General features: G+C 41.4%; 1 protein-coding gene across 27 annotated transcripts in view; it reads left to right on the top strand.

Moving 5' to 3' along the window:
* The window catches only part of LOC139998612 (regulating synaptic membrane exocytosis protein 2-like), a 172732-nt gene that overhangs the window by 141337 nt on the left and 11210 nt on the right, over positions 1-20185 (top strand). The window contains exon 1 of one of the 27 annotated variants that reach the window (XM_072030565.1): positions 11674-12041. The exons of the other annotated variants lie outside the window; for them this stretch is intronic. Within the exon in view, the coding sequence (XP_071886666.1) occupies positions 11915-12041 (127 nt within the window). The 5' untranslated portion in view covers positions 11674-11914. Of the gene's footprint in view, positions 1-11673; positions 12042-20185 lie in introns of those variants that run through there. 27 annotated transcript variants of the gene reach the window in all.

Here is a 20185-nt window from a genome sequence, read left to right as displayed (position 1 = left end):
ATCTCTGATGGTTGACAGCCTCAGGAGGGTCACAGAGCTAGAGCAACTATGCAGAAATGCATTAAGAGTGGGGAAAAACATAGATGGGATTTTTTGGTTCAGAAAAAAAAGGACTGAAGGAGAAAATTGAGAGCTGTGAAAAAAGGTGACTATGGAATGATTTATTCACTGTTCTCACAATACAAGAACTAGGGCACAGCATGCAGTTGCCAGGAAAAAAAGTAAGAGGAACTACTTCCTCACAGCACAAAGTTAAACTGTGGGACCTGTTCTGTAGGATACTGCATGGGCCAAATGTATATACTGGCTCAAAAAGAGGTAAGACAAAATGAGGTGGATTGGATGTAGCCATGACAAGAAGCACTAGAGCCTTTGAGAAAGCCCTTAACTGAGAAAGACAATAAAGTGTCAATGGAAAAGAGGTGTTCCTTCCTATGCATGTTTTTTTAAAATTTATTTTATTTTTTATTTTATCCCATGCAGTTCTTAGGCATTGGTATTAGCCATACTAACAGACAGAATGTTGAGTAATTGGACATTTGGTTTGTCCTGGTATGGCCATTTCTATTTTCTTATTTTTTGTCCACTTTTGTCCTGGTCTCCTGTTTGGTCTGGGACACGAAAACAGAAGGCTGATTCCTGGACTGTGTGGATGTTGGAAACCTGAATTTATGTATGATTTATTCAATATTGCATTCAGCTCTACAGAGGAACATCTTTCTCCCTTACTCTGAAGGCTCATCCATTTTAAGTTTTATTTGTCTTTTTGCAAAAGTCTGAGTAGTTCATATCAATGCTGTTTCTCATTGTTCCAGTTAAACAGCTTAACATTTTATTAAGCTATTTGTCTTTAATCCTGTTTAAGAATACTTATCTCTCCCCTAAGAACAATATTCTAGACGTGATGGCAGCTTAATTATAGAAGATTTTGGAGCAAAAGGGAACATAAGTCAGCTGATTCCTGTGCTTACCTGATATACCTCTATGACACCTCAAATGTAAAGTTAATTTGGAGGGGTTCAGGGAATGACTCTATTCACATAGGTGTAAGCAAAGCCAGGAGGTGGCCCTGTGTCTGTAACAGACACTGGTATCAACATTTTGACTGTGAGGTCTGTACCTTTCCATTACATATCACTTTGCACACTGTAAAATACGGTTTAAATGCAAGTTTAAAACATTCTGTAAAAGGAAAATATTTTCATATGGTCATTTGTCACATGTGTTTAGAGATCTTTTTTCTTCTCTTATGCATGCAGGCTTGAAGTCATATATATACATGACCCTGAATCTAAAGATATTCCCCAAGCTGACCATAATATTAAGATTATTACATGTATACATGGTATGACTGACTTAGAGTAGTGTATAGAGAAAATTAGGAGAGGTTTATTCACTAAACCACATTAAAATATTCAATGAAAGCTCCCATTGTAAAATTAAGAAAAGACTCAGCTATCTTTGACGCACTGCATTATAATCAGACGTAGAAAAACAGTATTCACATAACTCATTTGCATTAGTGGGTTGCTTCTATTCTAACTGAATTTTGTAGAGCTCTTTAAACAAAAATGCAGAATCCTGATGAAAGTCTGACATTTGTTAAATCCGCAAAAGATTATTTTAGAAAGTAACAATAGCCAGTATTCATACAGAAAAAAAAAAAAAAAAAGAGGAATTTTAATTAACAAAATGTGTGTCTATTTTATTTTGTTTGTGAAACAAAAGGACAGGGGCAGGGGGGGGAAGAAATAATCAAAGAATTATTGGCTTGACTTTTGGGGTTCTGAGAACCAAGATTTCCTGACACATCTCTCCAAAATAAATGGGGGAGAGAGTTTCTCAGCCCCTTTATAGAATAGCTTATGTGCTATTCAGCTGAAATGTATGGAGAATGATTCAATGATCCTATATGTTTTAATAAGAAATGATTTTTATTGATTATTTGGGGGTTATTTTTAACATACAGTTTATATATGAGAATATTTCAAAACAAACCTCCGTTAGTACTGAGAGATGTTCAACAGCTGGGCTGCTGTGCTGATTGCTTTTTTCACTTCATCATCAACTCCCGTACTTCCTGCAGTATAAAAACTGTTAGTATGATATAGATGCAAGCGTGTGTGGATAAACACAAAATGGCATTTCTTATGTGTGTGTATACATATACATTTACATATATAAATATGTGTGCTCTTATGGACAGACATGTGTGTATGTACCAAAAAGGAGCAGTCCCAGTAGGCAGCTCCACCTGGGCTGGCAGCAGGAGGCAAGCTGCCATGAGATCTGCCCTGAAGTGTCCCATGGGCTGTGGGGTGGGAGAACCAGAGGCCTCAGAAGTTGTTGTGTGTTGTACCATCCTTCATCTGTTGGGTTCAAAATCTGATGTGCCTTAACTATACCAGCCCAATAGCTAAAAACGGGTTGGGAGTCTCATTTGTATTACTGCTGCTCACTAGCAGCATCAGTAGTTCGTCATTCTGTCTTCCAAGTTTGCTTCTGTTACTTATGTGGCTGTGTGTAGTTCCTAACTGAGTCTGTAGGTTTTCTATTTTCAGTTAGCATTGGCTGCTAACTTCTCCACAAATAAAAATTCACTAATTTGCTTCAGTTGGTACTCTGGCATTGCAATCTGCTACAATCAGAGTGTTTCAAAGTTTCTTCCCTTGACTATAGAGGGAGCTTGGGAAGCTGGCTTAAACTAGACTCCTACTTTCAATCTGTGGAAGTGAGGAGATGGATCTTGGTGTATCTCAGTGCTACACAGCGTAGCACTGCCACAAATACCTGAGCTGACTCCAGACAAACAACTGACATATTCTGGAGAACTATTTAACCTGCCCAAACCCAGCACTGTTGCAGTTTCCAGTACCTAGGCTGAGCTAAAGTATGAACTATATTGTGCTGTGTAGGTAAACCCATCATTTCACAGAGCATGAACTGTCCAAATAGATTTATTTATTTATTTTTCAGCAAAAGACTCTCTTTTACTCTCTAACCTAGAGAAAGAGCTTTGCACTGATGTGAGTCCCTTACTACTAGTGATGGAGACTGCCTTGACCCCTGAAAAAGAGCAGAGTTACTGGATTTTGTACTGCTAAATGAGCCATTCTTTGCTAGAATAATCCGAATGTTCATTTTTATTTAAAATAGCTAATACTAACAGATAAAGCAAAAGAGAGACATTACAAACTTTCCCTTCCACTGAGGACTTCATACTCCTCACCTCAGTAAGCCAATTTGAATTTACACTGATGAAATGGAAATTGATACGAATTGTCTCCCTATGTATGTGGCTAGGCAAAAATTAGTGGGGTATTATTTGCTAATGCATTTGAAATTGAGAATGTTGACTAAACATGGCAGCAAAAAGTGGCCAGCTGAAAGTAAAGGACCAACCTTTTGAAATACAGTCAAATAGTAAATATAGCATAATCCTAGGAAAACGGATCAAAAGTGTGAAAATTGCTCACAGACACATGCTTACGTGTAGCTTTGCAGATGATCAAGAGGGGCTTGGAGGATGAAAACGCGAGGTACATTTATGATACTTCCTTCACCTCTTTTACACTTCAGGTGACAGCGTAAGTTATACCTGAAGGGTTTGGAGATGCATATCTGAGGGAGCTTTGGAAAGTGCATGAATTTGCTGTTTTGATGGTTTATGTGAATCACGGGTTTGCACATGTGCACGAGCTGTGTGCTCAGAGGGTATTTCCATCACACTCATCCTGTTCAGGAGGTTCGAGCAAAGCAATTTCCAGACATTTCCTTCCACACAATCAGCTTCCTTTAAAAGCACTCAAAGTCTGGGGACTTTATGACTTTGTGGATTTCCTTTGGTATTATTAGCAAACCACGGTTTGAAAAATAAATTGAAAGTATTTGCTTCAGTAGAGGTGTATTTCTGTAGCAACTTAAAAATGCTTCCCCTAAAATGTTTCCTCTTAAAATTTAAAAAGAGCTGCATAGTGCTGTAAGGGTTACAAGACTTTGCAGACCAAGGGTTGTTCTCTCAGCAGACTTGATTCAGTTGTCTGTGGAAGACTTTGAAGGAAATCTGTAGAGCACCATATGCTAGACAAAATCTTAATCACAAATTGCTTTTTGTCGGACTTTCACTTTCCATCTTTTTCTTTGACGTACTGTTACACAGTATGCAATCTGATTGTACTATTGGTCTGGCACTTGTCCCTGAGTTACAGGAGAGGTTATCCATCCAACCTAACCTACCTCATAACCTGGCATAACAGTGCAGGATCTGCCAGCTGCCATGGAAATGCACTGTGGGCTGTTGTTACTCTCCATTTGATGTTTGGTTGCTGCACTTGGTTCAGTGTGACAGTCAAACGTGCCAAATGGTGTGATGAATGATACCCGTTGATGACTGGTAAGATCTAAATTCTATGTGAATTAACTTAAGAAAAGAAAATATTGCTCTTCTATGTAATATTTGCTCTGTATTGTGCTTAAAATTTTGACCTGGAATTAGACATGCCTGAAAAACATACCTATAATTAATTGAAACAAGAATATGGATACAAGAAAATACTGAGCATTTTGATGTATGAATGTTTTAAATGCTTTCATTGTAGTTTATTGTAGATTGTAGCCTATTATATCTTTATGACATGATTCTATGCTATTTTTAGGCATTCTCTGTTTTTAAGGATTTTTTTTTTTTTTTATCATTTTGGATGGGACACCTTACTAGCTAGAGAAGTAAATTTTATTTCCTAAAACCCAACGTAGATAAAGAAGCTGAAGTTGCTCAGCGTTTTGCAGGATCCAACACAGGTCGGGTGTGGGGCCAAATTTCTATCAGCACATCTGGTCTGTAGTAAACATTAGCTAGTATTACTACTAGTAGTAGTAATAATAGTAATAATACCAGTAGTATCCTAGTCTATGGAATTTTACAGCTGTCTGTTATTTTCAGTCCCTAAGTATGAAATTATGAAAAGAATAGTGTAGACATATATAATCCAATGTGTACAGATCTAGATGGATAGATATGGTGAAAGGTCACTATTTTTGGAAACTACAAAAATGTGTAAGAAAAATGTGTGGCATTTCTGCATACATAACATGATATATCAGGGAAATAACTTTAAACTGCCATTTTAATTGAATTTAAGTTATTTGGGAAATTTCCCAAATCAATGTAGAATCTATGTTCTTAGCAGTTTGGCATTACATTTCAATTAAGAGATATTTCAGAGGCATGCATCCTACTCTCCATGTATTGGTTTTCCATCCGAAAAGGTGTCAGCGTATTAGTTATTTCCCTTGAAGGTTGCAATAATGTTTTCAACAGTACTAACCTTTGGCTAGGAGAGCTCTCCCACGCTGAGCAGTTTAGCTAGGCATGAGTATGCTGCCAATGCCCCCTTTTGGCCAGACCATACACCCACCAGCAGTCACTCAGCCACACGGGAAGTGGTGTACACTTAGTACAGGATGATCTGCAAAGCGTGAGAGGTTTCTGAGAGTTACAGGTTACTCAGAGCAATTAAAAATTAACGTGTGTTACGCTGAATCATATTTGAACTCATTAATACCGTGGTAGTGTTGTTAACTGGCTTTTGAACAGCTAACTTGTTTATTTAATTAAATTAAATATTTGTAGCATAGTGATGTGAAACCAGGTAAGTTCTTTGGCAAGTGAACTTTGTATTTTGTATCTGCAGTCAAATTCCTGCCTGGCAGCCTTAGATCTCCAGTAGTGTCGTATCTGAGAGAAACAGGTTTTCTCTGTATTACAGCGTTCAAACACACAGGCTTGATCTCTAGCACTCAGTCCAGCTGGCACAGAATTACCCAAATCCTTACTCTGCAACTCTCTTACCTCCAACAGCTTTTAGGAAGTGATTGCTGTCCCACTTTAACTCCCGAAGCTGGGCTTTATTGGAGGAGTGCTAGATGTTCAGCCTGATGCTCTGCTAGGGATGCTTCTAACAGCGTGGCAGTGAAATGGTCGAGTTCCAGTGCCTCAGGTTGTGCCTTGGTACTGCACTTACTCAGGCAGACGTAGCTGTAGATTACCAGAGTAAAAACAAGCGAAAGAGAAAAATAAAAATGTTTTTCAGCAGCAGTGGGATTTTGGGATTCATGTGGTTGTGTGATCATGGCTGAAGAGACACTGCTATGACTCAAACGCCTTGGAAATGAGAGCAGTGTAATGACAACAGCACGCATTCCTCTGCAGGAAAGGCAAACAGAATGAAACCTTACAAAACAAAGCTAAAATTTGTGATTTTGTCAGTTAAACATGACATCAGTAGATAAAAATACATTTCTTTCCTCTAGCTCATTTAGACTTTGTTTGGAGAGCAGTTTTTATTGTTCTTCCTGGCACGATCCCAGTGCACACCAACTGCCTCGGACTCTCGCTCTGTGCTCTGTGAGTTCAGAGCTGACCGTTCAAGTTCAGGTGTCTCATTAGCAGGCTGAACTCTCTAAGTAGGGCCCCCCTCTAAAACCCTCATTAAGATTTGGAGGCCTCACACCATGTACATTACCTGCCTGGCATGAAATTGGTGCCCTCGATAAGGGTCTGGCACGGGGCTGTGCGTGGCATGGGAAGCCTCGGAGGAGCACTGTGGTTGCTCTGCCCCAGAGTAATGCAGATGGTGTGGCACAGGGCCAGTGAATCCTGTCTGGGGTGTCAAGAGCAACCGATAATGCGATAGGCACAGAACTTTGCGAAATCATCCCCGCTTAATATACATTAACCTTCTGCAGGTATGTCAAAATTAGGTTATGGGCTTGCAAGACAAATGTCCCCTTACAGTGCTGGCATTTGGACTCACCGAAGCTTTCCCCACTTGACAATAATGTAATACTCTCCCAAGGTAGGCTCATCGAACCAGACATGCATTTTAGCAGCAGTGTCTCAGCAAACTGTGCTCTCTAAACTTTGCAGAGCCAGAGAGCAGTGGGTGACAGATGCATACCTTGCTCTGTCCTCATTTGTCATTTTCACATGCTGTCTGCAAAACACATTTCATCTCAGTACCTCTTTTTAAATATTTTGTCCTTTTTTTTTTTTTCTGGAAAAATACAAGCATAAAGGTAATAGGGTGCTTTTCCACAGTACAGCTTGTTAAGTAACACCAGCAGATTGCTGCATCAACTCAGGTGCGTTACCTCTGCGTATGCCTTGTGCTCCCCAAGCTGCTCGAGTGCAGTGTTCCTGCCCTGGTTTTGTCACTTCTGTACTGAAGGCTGAATTACAGAGGGAAACAAATCATGTTGCATGAACTTACAGTTTCAGAGAGTAATTACACTGTCTCATGTAAGGCAATTTGAAAACCTTCCATGGGGTACACAGGCAGCTGTAATAATGTTTGAGAGTACATGTGAATACCTGAAGTATGTTTCTAAGCTGATGGATTTGTTTCATTATAAAGAAGGTTATGTCGTGTAGATTTCCCTTCTCAGAGACAAAAAGGTGGATTAGGATCCAAATAAAGAGAGCAGATAGCCTACACATATGCTTTTTTATCTAAAATCACATATGTGTGTTTTTTTAACAGATTAATATTGTTTCATGTGGGCTTCTTTCTCAAAAAAAAAAAAAAAAAAAAAGAAAAACAAAAACAATTTTTACCTTAAAAGAGCATTTACATTTTTATTTCTGTGCTCTTTATTTCTCACCCTGATGAAGCATTATGAAGTAATATATTTTGCTGAGCTCTACAACACCTTGTGGTTTGCAGATTACCTTGTGATTGGGAAGGTGTGAAATTATTTTAATCAAAATAGAAATACTTAGCTGTGTAAAGGTTTCCTGCTCTGGTGCTGACCTCTTAACTTTTTGTGAGCTAGCTACACTGCATTACTGCAATGCCAGGACATTAGCAGCTCTCTCTGTTATTTAGAAATAGTATGATTTATTTTGTTTTTATAGTTTTATGGTAAGCATCTGAGGAGAAAGTTAAATACATGTTATTTAAATGAGAATAATATTAGCATTAAAGCAAGAGAGAGACGTATTTTTCCAGATTTCTTTCCTTCCATTGTCTAAAAAATTAAATTTGTTTAAAAAATTAAAACTGGTATCTCCATTGATCTGAAAGCATCCTATGTTTCTAGGAAGAAGAATACTAGTACTTCTTCATCCCCACCTTGCTAAAATTTCTAAATTTTATTCTTAGAAATTGAAATCTGTGTTTTGAAAGAGATATGAAAGCCATTTCTTTCAGTTCTTCAAATCTGTATGTGGTTTTAAAATGTGTAAGGCAAAACTTTGAAACAATCCATACAAGGGCTAAACTACCTAAAGGTAAACTTCCACTGGCACAGACTGTTCAGGAAACGGGAACACTAGGAGCATTTTTCTGGAATTGGGTACCAGCAAATGCAAAACAAACAGCTCTAGTAGAACACTGTTTTGCTGATATAACCACACTTGGACTAACAACTAGGGAATTCTCCTAGAACATCTGTGTCAGTCAGCAAAGCTATTTTGGTAGAAATCTGTACTGTGGACCTAGCTTGATACTTGGGGTGGAGTTGACCTTACAGTAGCAAATGCCAAAAGAATTGGAATGGAAAAATTCACTGTTACTGCTTCAGCAGAAGGAGAAGTGTGGCTCCCTTGATAGGCAATGCTCGGAAAATGCAAAATGTATTGACTTTCAAAAAATGCAATTTAGAAAATTGGTATTCTGATTGATGTAGGAGTGGTCATTATATCAGGAATCTTTGCAGAGAGAAGTTGACCACTGATGGTTCATGCTGCAAGACTGAGACCATGGATTGGGAGCCATGGCCCTGGGAATATACAGGGAGTCTTGAATGGAGTTCGTGATCATGTTAGTCATGATCAAGGCAAGAACAGTTATTTTTTGTATGTTGGGAAACAGTAAAAACAGCCATTACCTTGTGAAGGACCCATAGCTTTCTGGACCCTGCCCCTTTCATGTGCATGGCTGGAGCTGCCACATGCTCCTCTCTGCGGGCATGAGGACAGCAGCACAGTCCTAACATTTATCAAAGTACCGTAAGTAACAGCTTGTTACTACATCTGATGACACTTACACACTGACCGGGAAGTAATTTTGTGACCTTTTCAGTGTATTGCTTTAGCTTAAATATATATATATATATATAAAATATCTTATGCCTAATAGTTGATATGTATAGTGCAAGTTGAAGATAATTGAGATGCGAAGAAGGCTAGGCAGCTTCACTGGCTTTTCTGAAGACAACTGTGATTGAAGCAAACCCTGTATGCAGCAAACAAAAGAAATCTGTGGTCAATGACTGACAGAAGTGCAGAAAAAGTTTTGAAGAGGCAATAACTCCTTCCCAGTTCCATTCCCAAAATGCATTCCCTAACTGCAGGTTTAAAAGGGGATGTTAGGAAACTTTTGGTCACCTTTCCATAATATCAGTGGACAGGATCCCTTTATGGCAATGTATGCTTTTATCTTGCATTCAGGAGCCAGCTGCTCTGGTGTCAATGCCAGGGTGGTAGTCCTGTTTTCTGCAGTCAAGACATGCGTCTAGACTGCCATCAATTAGATTATTTGTATAATGCACTCGTTATCAAATGTTCCAGGAAGCCTCCCCAGATCCCAGAACACTGGCAATTGTTGTCTTATCTCAATTCTTTGTCTTTGTTTTCATTCTTCCCATTGAGCCCTTATTTTAAAGAAGGAAAATCAGGAGAGAGAAGCATGTTAAGGAGTCTTGGTGCTTTGTCATATGTTTGCTGAATTGGTGTCTTGTATCACAACCTGTAACTGGGGTAATTTTGAATTGATTAGGGATTTTGCAATATTTAAAGCGATTTTCTTGGTACAGACTGATTTTATCAATGATAGTAATACTTCTGTTATATACTGTACAATATTAACAACAGCACTGACTCATTGTAATCCCTGTGGCTGCTAAGTCTGTTGCAAGTTCACTTTTGTTTTTATAGATAGGAAACTTTACAGTCAAATCTCTTTAAAATATCTTTATCAATTACTGCAACAAATTTCATTATTTTTTGCCAATTAAGTGATAGCTGTATATTAGAGGTTTGTTGTTGTTACTATCATTATCATTCGCTTTACAGTCTTTTAGTAACTTACCTTTTTAGAGTAAACTGTAAGCAGAAGTTCTCTCTGAAATTCAACTACACTTTAACGTGATGCAGTGCTAGTACAGATGCAAAGGGTGATTTTAGAGGGAGTGCTGCATGTTTTGCAGGCTGAGTGTCCATCTCAAATTGGAGTGCCGCATCCAGTATCATCACCGACTGAAGTACCTTTTGGAATATGGCCTGAGTGAGACATTTATAAGATGTTAAAGCCTAGACAAGTTGCTCTGGATATCATGTCTTGCTAGTGCAGAAGAACAGAGGATTTATCTTGTCCCAAAGTGAGTGCTTGTGGTGTCACATGATGCACATCTTATTAGGAATACTTGATTATAGTTGTCTTAAAATGAAAATATCAGGCATGTTGTAAAAATAGCTGTCACTACAGTGAATTCACTAAGTCAATTTTTTTTCTATAGATTGAGTGGTGATCAGTCCTATCCCTGAGTGCCGGATTTCTGATGGGTTTTCATTCTGCAGCAAAGCACAACTCTGTTGACTGCTCAAGATCTTTTATTATTATCCAAGCACAAATAGCATTTTTCAGTCATCAACTCAATGGAATACACTCCAGGTGTAGCTCTATAAACAATTTTTGTGATGTTTTGTTTGGCTTCAAACTGGCATTTTTACTGTGAAGTTTGTTAGATCAAACCCTGAATATCATTTACTATTATTTGGGTGGATTTAAAGATTTCTGAAAAACAACAGGGGAAAAAAATCACGTGTACTAATGTTGTGGTTTAAAGTGCCAGTAGCAAAACAACAGCCATGTGCAGGGTTTGGTACTGCTTCTGCATTGTTGTGAACTATAGGGGAAGGAGTTGTTGATGCTGCAAAAGACAGCAGTAAGTTGATGGTTTTAATGATGTCCAGTGCTTTAGTTTCTTACCGTTTGGGGGGACAATTTGGCAAATGCTATACACAGCATTAATAAATCATCCTGGATAAGTAGAAAGGTAAATGGTGGTGAGAAGATAGCAATAAAATCAAAAATGCAAATGATGTACTGGAGCTAGGAGCAAAGTGTGTGAATTCAGAAAAGACACCCTTGCATCTACAAAGGATGTAGGTGTGTGTTAGAAGTTTGAAGCTTCTGAAGCTTCGCTTTAGAAGTGAAGGAGCTTCGCTTGAAGTGAAGGAGCGGTGTGGGATTTGCCTCTGGTTGCAGGGCTGATTCCTCGCTGGGTGTTGGACCACTGGCAGCGGGCAGAGCTGAAACAGAGGGGGCAGAAATGAAACCAGGAGCCCTTCTGTGCTGTGCGGGTGACGGAGCCCTGGCACAGGCTGCCCAGAGGCTGTGGGGTCTCCTCCTTGGAGCCCTTCAGCAGCCGCCTGGACGTGGTGCTGGGCACCCTGCTCTGGGTGTCCCTGCTTGGCCACGGGTGGCACCGGCTGGCTCCAGAGGTGGCCAGCCTCAGCCACCCCGTCCCCCTCAGCCCCGTTCGTGCCTCAGGTGCCGTACCGGCTCTGCCTCAGCCTCTCAGCCTCTCCCCCCGTCCCGACCCACGCGGGCGGTGCCTGAGGGGCGCCGCCTTCCCCACAGGGCGGCCGGGCCCGCCCCCGCCTGCCCACCCGGCGCCGCCCGCTCTCGGCTCTCCCCGCTGACAGGCGCCGGCCCTGCCCTGCCCTGCCCGGCCCGCCTCGCCTCATCCCCACCGCGAGCGGCGGAGCCGGCGGAGCCATCGCCGAGCCGGGCGGCTCGCAGCCCGCCCAGCGCTCCCTTCTCTCCGTACCCTGCCTCCATCCCTCCCTCCCGCCGCCAAGACGCCGCGCTTCTTGTACCGCGCCAAGGGCGGGTGCCGCTCGGCCAAGATGGGCCGGCAGACGGCGGCCGGCGGGCGCAGCATGCAGCGCTCGCAGAGCCGGAGCAGCCTGTCCGCCTCCTTCGAGGCGCTGGCCGTGTACTTCCCCTGCATGAACTCGCTGGAGGAGGACGGAGGTGAGGGGACGGGGACGGGCGGTTACGGGGCTGGGGGGCGCGGCAGCTGGGAGGGGGCTTTTGGGGTGGCTGGAGTGAGCGGAGAGTCCAGGTGGAGCTTGCAGGTCTCACACCCGGCTGTCTCTGCTCCCTAAAGTCAGCCCCGGCTGTAAAGCACGCTCGTAATTTCCATACGTTTGTTGCAGGACCAGAACTTCACATGGCAAAGAGGAGGAATGCAGGGGGATCTGGCTTCATGTAACTGGGGGGAGCCCAAGAGAACCTGAGAAATAAAAAGTCCTGGTTCCTGTCTGGGATGCGTGTAACAGATGTGTGTGTGTGCTCAGACACAGCACCAAACCCTCCCAGGGACAAAAGTTGTGTTTCATGAGCTTACTTTGACCATACTGCTTTTGTAAAGCAAATGTTTAAATGTATTGACATGTATAATGAGCTTAGTCTTCCTAGTGTTTATCAGAAATATTTTAAACTTCTTAATTTCGTTGACATTAGTTGAGCACATCACACCCTTGGTAGATTTTAGCAATATCGAATCAAGATATCAGTATTTATACAATCCCACTTGACAGTCTTATATCAGCTGTGTGTGTGCACCACTCATAATCTGCATTTAAAACATAGCATATATCACCTTCCACATCCCAGGTTGAGAGTTTGGTGGCATATGTTTGTCCCCAGCCTTCACGTGTCTTGATTTATCTTTCCATGTGCAGCAGTCGCTGAAGTGTCATCCCCAGAGCATCTTTCCGTGCTGATGAGGATGCCGAGGTTGGTGCCTTGCCTTTGCCCTGGTCCCTGCTCAGGGACTGGTCGGGTTGGCTCTTAATGCAGAAAATAGGGAGCTCCTCCCTGGGGCAAAATGTGCTGTCCTTCAGTACTCTCATCTGTTCCCTGCCATGAACAGAGAAATGAACTGCAAAATATTGCCGGTAGACTGAAGGGTAGGCTTCAGAGGGCATTTTGTTTAATCTTTTGACGTGCTAATAAACTCTGTGGATGAAAACACACATTTTTAAAGGACTGAAAATATCATAAATTATGCTAAAATGCTTAGGTATTCTTTAAAGGTTGTTCTATCCATTCCAGAATAGTTGTCTCTTCAGTCCTGATTCTTAGTTACAATAATGGCATTAGCCCAGTGTGAAATCAGAGTATTGATTTGTATTGTTCTGGTCTGTTTTCTTTACTTCTGTAGGAAAAAAAAAATAATAATTTATTCCTCAGTTGAGACCCATCTATGTTTAAAGCTATTCACTGACTTGAAATCTGAACTTTATGGAAATCAATAGAAGAATACCTGTTAGTTTAATGTTAATTCAATTGTAGTGTTTTATTTAGTTTGTGCTGGCAAGTTATTTTAAAAGTAGTGTTAAACGACTATATACAGGTTTTTTTTACATGTTGTGTTTATTTAAGTTATCTGATCCTATGTAGATGTAGGCTACGCTTTAAAATGCATTGCGTGTAGTTCAAATGAAAGAGCAGAGATGCAATTGCTGTGCAGTTTCTGCGCAGCTGAGTCTCTGCTGCCTGAGCCTTCAGACACACCAGGTCACAGAGGCATGGCAGGCATGACAGCTGAGCTGCTTTCCGTAGTGCACTCAGTGAGGTTATAAAGAAAAAAATTAAAAGCTGTGGTTTTTTTTGAATGCAAATCACCTCTGCACCCTATTTTAATTTGTTGTCTTCTGGATGCTTTTATGCAATTATATTTTTGTACCCGCAGTGTCCTTAAGTTGTTGTGGTTGGTATGCTCCCATGTTTGTGTACTTACTGCTTTACACTTTAATCTGTAAAAGATAAATGTTAAACCCACTATGTAAGTTATACATCCTCGAGAGGTAGTTATTTTTGTGTATGATGAGTAGGTTAAAGAAAAAGATAACCCACTACACAGAGGTGCTTTTACATTTTCCACTCAGTCACACTTTTAATACAAATAGAAAATCTGTTCTGTTGAGGCATTTGTTTATGATGCACCCTTGATGTCTTCTGTTCATTAGCTGCTGAAATGAATATGATGGCCCGTAGGTATGCCTTTGGGTAGGAAAGGACATGTGTAATGTCAAGTTTCAAAGTCACCAAAAAGTAAGCCAAGAGAAGGTATTAATAGGAACAAATTCAGAAGCCATTTTAGAACACCGTGAATGAGAAGACAGATTCGAGTGTCAGTTGATGAAGAAAGGAGGCTTCTTCAGCCCTGGTATCCAAGCTGTGATGTGCTGAAGAGGCTGTGGAGAGGCTGCAGGTTTCCAGCTTAGTGGCAGGCATGAACTTGTCGTGGGTTGGCCAGGTTTGCAGCCCAGGGCTCTGGTACTGGTCCTTGTGTTTCTGACTTGCTAATCAGCTACACGAGTCCTTCAGGTTTGCCCCCCAATATTTTTTCCATTGTTAGTGTACTTCTGGTAGCTGTGCTTGTGCACACCCAGAATTAACACTTCATGTGGTACCAGAGCAGATGACATCTGTTATGGAAGTGTCAAGGTTTTCAAAAGATGTCTTAAGTATATTTTGTTACCTTTGTGGATAATAGAGGGCACAGCCTGCATCCTAAAGTGGGAATTAGCATCACCTGGTGCTCGGAACAGATTCAAATTACGTGGATGTCATCAAAGAGAGGCGTGGGGTGTGAATCTTGAAGCTGCTCTTGAAGCATCTTGAGCCTCTTATTTTGTCTCTTAATCCTGGCTCTGTTGAAGTTAAAGGAAACTTTGTCATTAAATTCAAACAACTGGGGTATTTCAAATGTAAATGTTTGTGACATTGTTTTAGACATCTGTGTAGCGATAATGTGAAATTTCACGCACATAAGGTATTTAAAAGCGGTGGATTTGAGTTTACTAAAGTTTCCTGTGGTCGACTGGAAAATGTGCTTGAGCAAGTGAATTTTTGCATGCAGGACTGAAGGTTATCCAGCACACACAGAGGAAGGCAGAGGCTCGGATCACATGTGGTCACTAGAAAGCTTATGTCTGCTTTTACAAGTGGGATTGTTAACTTGGTGCTTCCTCACATTACACAGCGTGTATTGTTTGCTGTGCTAAATTTGTGCTACACTTTCCGTTTTATGCTCCTTACGTTCACTTCTGCCTTGCATTTGCACTGAGGCGTTGATTTGTGCTGTTAAATGTCAGGTTGTCAGGAGTGCAGCCATGGAAAAGCCACTCGTGGCAAGACCTGTGTGCAGAAATACACCCTCCAAAAGGGATTGTATTTCAATCTAATGTCGTCTTCGCCAAAACACCGAGTTTTTGGGTGGTAGCAAAGCTGTGAGATTCAAGAGGAAAATCAAATGCTTTGCAGGTGCTGAAGACAATTCGAGAGATAATTTATGATAATTTAAGACATAAATTAATTCAGAAAGAACTGGAAGGCATCTTGGTCTCCCAGTATGTTAGAAAAACAAAAGGCAATTGGAGAGAGGGGAAAAAAAAAAGCCACAGAATGTTCTCCAGCCCAAGACAATCATGCCAGAAATAGCAGGAATGAGTTTTGCTAGCTGAGGAGAATATACATTGCAGTTCTACATAGTGATGTCTGCCAAAAGAAGTTTCTTGAGTGTGGCCACAGGGGTTCAGTAGGAATCAAACCCATTGCATGCTGCTGTTACCTCGCTGGTAGCTATCTGGAAACCTGGTTGGAAAAGGTATTTGATCACATAGGTGCGAGCAGGAGTGTGCCACTGATGCCAGTGAGTGAAGGAGCAGGACTTGAAACGTATCTTTGACTGCTCACTTGAGCACTATTATTGATTTCAGTGGCATTGTTCGCATATTAATCATCTGCTCGTTGGTAGAGCTGGAATAAAGCTGCGCAGTTCCTGGATTCGGTTCCTGTGGTTAGGCCACCAGATCACGCTGTCCCTCTGGAGGTCCCAGTAGACAATAACAAGCAGACAATAATTTAACCAGAAATAGAAAATGGGGGAAGTAGTAACAATAAATTCATTAACACAGTAATTATTAAAGTGAAGAGAATCCTGCACATGAAGCCGTTATGCTTTAAAATTGTCCTCTTAAAAGAATAAAGTAATAGCAGGACTATCAGGCAGTGAAGAAAATGAGAGTAACTACATCTTCTTGGGGGAATTGGCCTATTTTTTGGCCTTGGTGGTAAAGATGACCTTGCTTGCGTGGAATGTGTGGAGGCAGAGTCAAGGTGGAAGGTGAGAGAAGGGTATTTTGTCCTATGGAAAGGTGTCAGCTGTAAAGGACAAAGCTTGAAGGACCACAGGCTCGAATGATGCTAACACACCAGAGGTTGGCTACTGTGTATCCCCTGCCAAAGTGGGGTGGCTCATCTGGAGGGTAAAAATCACTGGACAGAATCTGTATGACGTTAAATGTTATGGTTTGTTTGCTGCTACCACACTGCTTGGGGACTGACTCCAGTCCACCTCTCCGTCCATGCTGCAGGGCTGGCTCTCCCACCTCACAGCTCCTCTGGTTGGCTCCAGGGCAGGCAGAGGTAGCACAGAAGTCATTTCCAGCAATTTTTGTCTGCCTTTCCAGTCCCAAGGCGGATAAAACCTTTTGAAAAAGAAGCATAGGAATAGCTATGCTGCTGCCAGCAAAGCAGAGAGTGTGGCTTAAACAAAACACGTGGAGTCTGGGGACTGGCTGGAAAACCAACAGAGGAGAGTGGAGGAGAAGGGTTGACATTCAAAGAAAGTATAGCATGCTTCAGCTGACTGTGTGATGGAAATGCCCAGCAGAGTTTTAAATCTGTATTTCTCATCTTTGTTGTGTTTCTCACCTGAGCTTTAGTTACTCAGCAGCCTCTACCTGAACAGCTCGGGTATGGCTGCGTCGGCAGCTGTGAACATAAACCTGAAAGAACCTGTCCGAGTTAAATCAACATGCTGTAATTGTCATTGTCAGTGGCAAGGTCAACAGCGTAGCAGAGCGGTGGCTGGCTGCGTTGCCGCTTTTTCAATTGCAGAGGTAAATGTTTAACAGCAGTGCTTTGAAAATGGGTCATTACAGTGTGAAATGTCGGAGTTTGGGGAGCTGCGGTTATTTAAATAATGGTATTTGCATGGTACCATTACTCATTTTAGACAAAGCTAAGAGGAAGATCTGTTCCTAATTTGTGTAATCTCAGTAGCCATCCAACTACTTGGCACCATCTATCTCATTAGACCCTAACAGAGGATGTTGAATTGTTTCAACACGCTCGCTACATCATTCAAAAATGCTGCACAGATCCTTCTGATAATGTATGTAATCATTCCAGCTATACTAAAAATAAACAAGATTGGGCTAAAGAATGCTATTAGTGTTGTTATGTATTTAGAAAATACATCCCAATTCATGTAATACAAAAATGAAGAGCAATTGTGAGCTCCTCATTACAGAAACACTTCACTGTTTCAGAAGTTGTAATCTGCTCTTGGCGCTGCGTGGAATAACTGTCATTAATGAGCACACAAGGATGCTCTTCATCCAGGAAAATGTGCATATAAACCTAATAGCATTATAACACAGAACGACAGCGATGGTTTCTTTTTACTCAAGACGGTCGTCCTTTGTCATTGGCAAAATCAAAGGCTGGGTTTAGAGGTTGCTCGTGGTGAAGATGTGCACCTAGCTAGCGATTCCTTATGTAAACGGTATGTAAAATTAGGATGTAATACTACAAAATTGCTTGCTCTATTTTTTCAGGATTTTAATAGCCTGGGGATAAGGCTGATTTCCCGCTGCTTTGCACTTTCTGTAGTCAAGCAAATTGCGGTACGGGATGTACAGAGTGGGTATGAAATCCTACCTTTCTGCTTATGCACAAAGTCAGACCTATTCTGTCTGAATTGCCAGATCACCAACCTCTATGGGATCACAGCTAAGTGAGGGTACCCAATATGCTGTTCATTTGGGTCACTTGGCACATGGGGCATGCAGCTGTGGGCTGAAAAGCAAAACTGTTCTTTGGTGTCACATCTTTGTGTTTAGTTTTACAGCAGTCCTAAGAGGCTTTTGGCTGGTGGGTCCTCTAGCCACACGTTCAAGAGTCATGGTCTTACCTGTAACAGAAGCAGAGACTGCTGCAATGGTGCTGGAAATGCCTGAGTGGCTGTGTACGGTTGTGTTGTCTTTCTAAGCCTACTAGTAAAATAAAAAATAAAACAAAGTAGCACAAGCATAATCAGGATGTCCTGATCACTCATGGGCCAAGTAGGCAGTTAAAAATATACATATATATATTAAATGTTTTCTTGGCTTATAAAATAAAAAAGTCTATATTGCTATCATTTCAATAGGGCACACTTGGTGTTTGATTGTGCCTTTTAAAATGTTCTTAGGTAAGTGTTTATCACATAAGTTTTGTATTTGGAAAGCTGTAAAGATTAAGTTAGAAAGTAAAAATGCATAGTTGAAGCTTTTTTCTCTAAATACAGCAGCTCCTGATATCAGTACAATGAATATGGAGGTGAAAAAAAAGCATTCTTTTCTGAAATATTAAGAGAAGTTGGGGTTATGTATGGAAATGGGGGGTTTCTGTTTCAGTGTGTACTGTGAAGTATGCACTTCTACATTATACTTAAAAATGTCCTTCACTGTGTCAATACTGCAGCCAAAATCTGTACTCAACATCCTTAAAACAAGGAATCCAACCAAAAGTCTTGAAAACTGTTTTGCTGTCATATGGTGGGGGCCAAGTAACCAACAGAGAAGCGGAGATGCCAGAGGATGGCAGGAACACCAGTAACGCCAGCACCCATCCAGACTGGTTCCCTGGGGTGGCTCCCAGCATGCTGGGGGGCTGTTATCAGAGGTAAATTCCTTGTCAGGAGAACTGACTGAGCTCCAGACCCTGCTGCTGCGGTTCCCTTTATGCCAAGCTGGGATCTCCAGAGCATGGTGCACAGCACAGGTGCTGAAAAGAAGCTGAAAGCTGTCAGAGGCAGCAATGTGTCAGTTTTGTATGTAGCATGCTCAGTACCAATTCTGTATAATAATACAGGGGATACAGGAATTTTAGAAACATTAAAGTAATTATCATGTATGGGAAATACAGTTCTTGTTAATACCTCAGTCTTGTAAAAATATTTTAAAGCTCTTGGGATCACAAGTGTTGAAAAGCTTGAAGTGATGCCCCACGCAGACAAAAGCAATTTCTGTTGTCTGATGCTCTTAAATATTTGCAGAAGGATCAGTTAAAACTATCAGGAGAATGAAAAAGAGCAGAGCAGGAAAATTAAAGTGGCAGAATACAACTTTAAACACATTGAGAAGTGGGAGGGAATAAGGAGCAGGTGCCTGCCTTAAACCACAGCATTGCCTGGGAGCAGCATGTGGTGAACTGACCTCACATCACGCAGCCACAACAAGCCAGGGGGGATCTTTTCCAGATTGGAAGTATGAGCAGCCTTGCCATGAAAGGGAAATGAAATACAGACAAAAGGATGCTGCAATTTAGTCTGAGCTTTTTATCCCATGAACAGACAAAATTTTTGATGGCTGCCTCTTGGGTCCCGTGTATGGGAGTTCGATGAGATTGGGACCCGAAAGCTTCTACACCAGCTATTGATCAGAAGCTCAAGAAGCACTTTTGCAGCTGATCATTTCATTCACATCTGTCTTTCTTTCACTTTTTCTTAGGTGCTGTCTTAATTAACCTTAATCTTAATTAACCATGCTTCCAGTGTGGCCAGAGGAAAGAAAGAGGAGGAAATAAAAAGGCACGGGTCAAGAGTGAAAAAGTATTTCTTGATTGAAAATGAAAAGCTAATGAGGGCTCCCAAGAAATTTAAAAATCTTTTCTGACCAGAGGCTGCGAGCCTCTGTTTTAGTGGAAGGTGTCTGGGCACCCAAAAATGTAGTGGAGCACAATGAAATTGTTAAAGAGGAAATGTAGTTCCTTTGCTGCCTGTGATGTGGACAGTCGGTGTGGCTTCTCCACCCCAAAGTCTTTCCATTCTGTCTTTGTTGGCCTTCTGGAAGGGAAGGCCATGTGTCTTTGGGGCAGTTCCTTCCTTCCTGTAGGACAGAATAGGATTTTTCAGAGGATTTTGTAAGCATAGTGTAGACTGAGGCTCTGTTAGTCCAGACTCTGTCAAGCTTTTCCTACCTGGCTGCCCTGAATGCCCTGGATGCACTGAAGTGCATCCATACTGAAGGCAGCACTGCTTTTGGGTTCCTCTGGCA

This window comes from Anas platyrhynchos, chromosome W, assembly GCF_047663525.1.
Source record: "Anas platyrhynchos isolate ZD024472 breed Pekin duck chromosome W, IASCAAS_PekinDuck_T2T, whole genome shotgun sequence".
Classification (NCBI taxonomy): domain Eukaryota; kingdom Metazoa; phylum Chordata; class Aves; order Anseriformes; family Anatidae; genus Anas; species Anas platyrhynchos.
The sequence above is the reverse complement of the archived record's forward strand: the minus strand, read 5'-3'. Positions and strand labels throughout refer to the sequence as shown.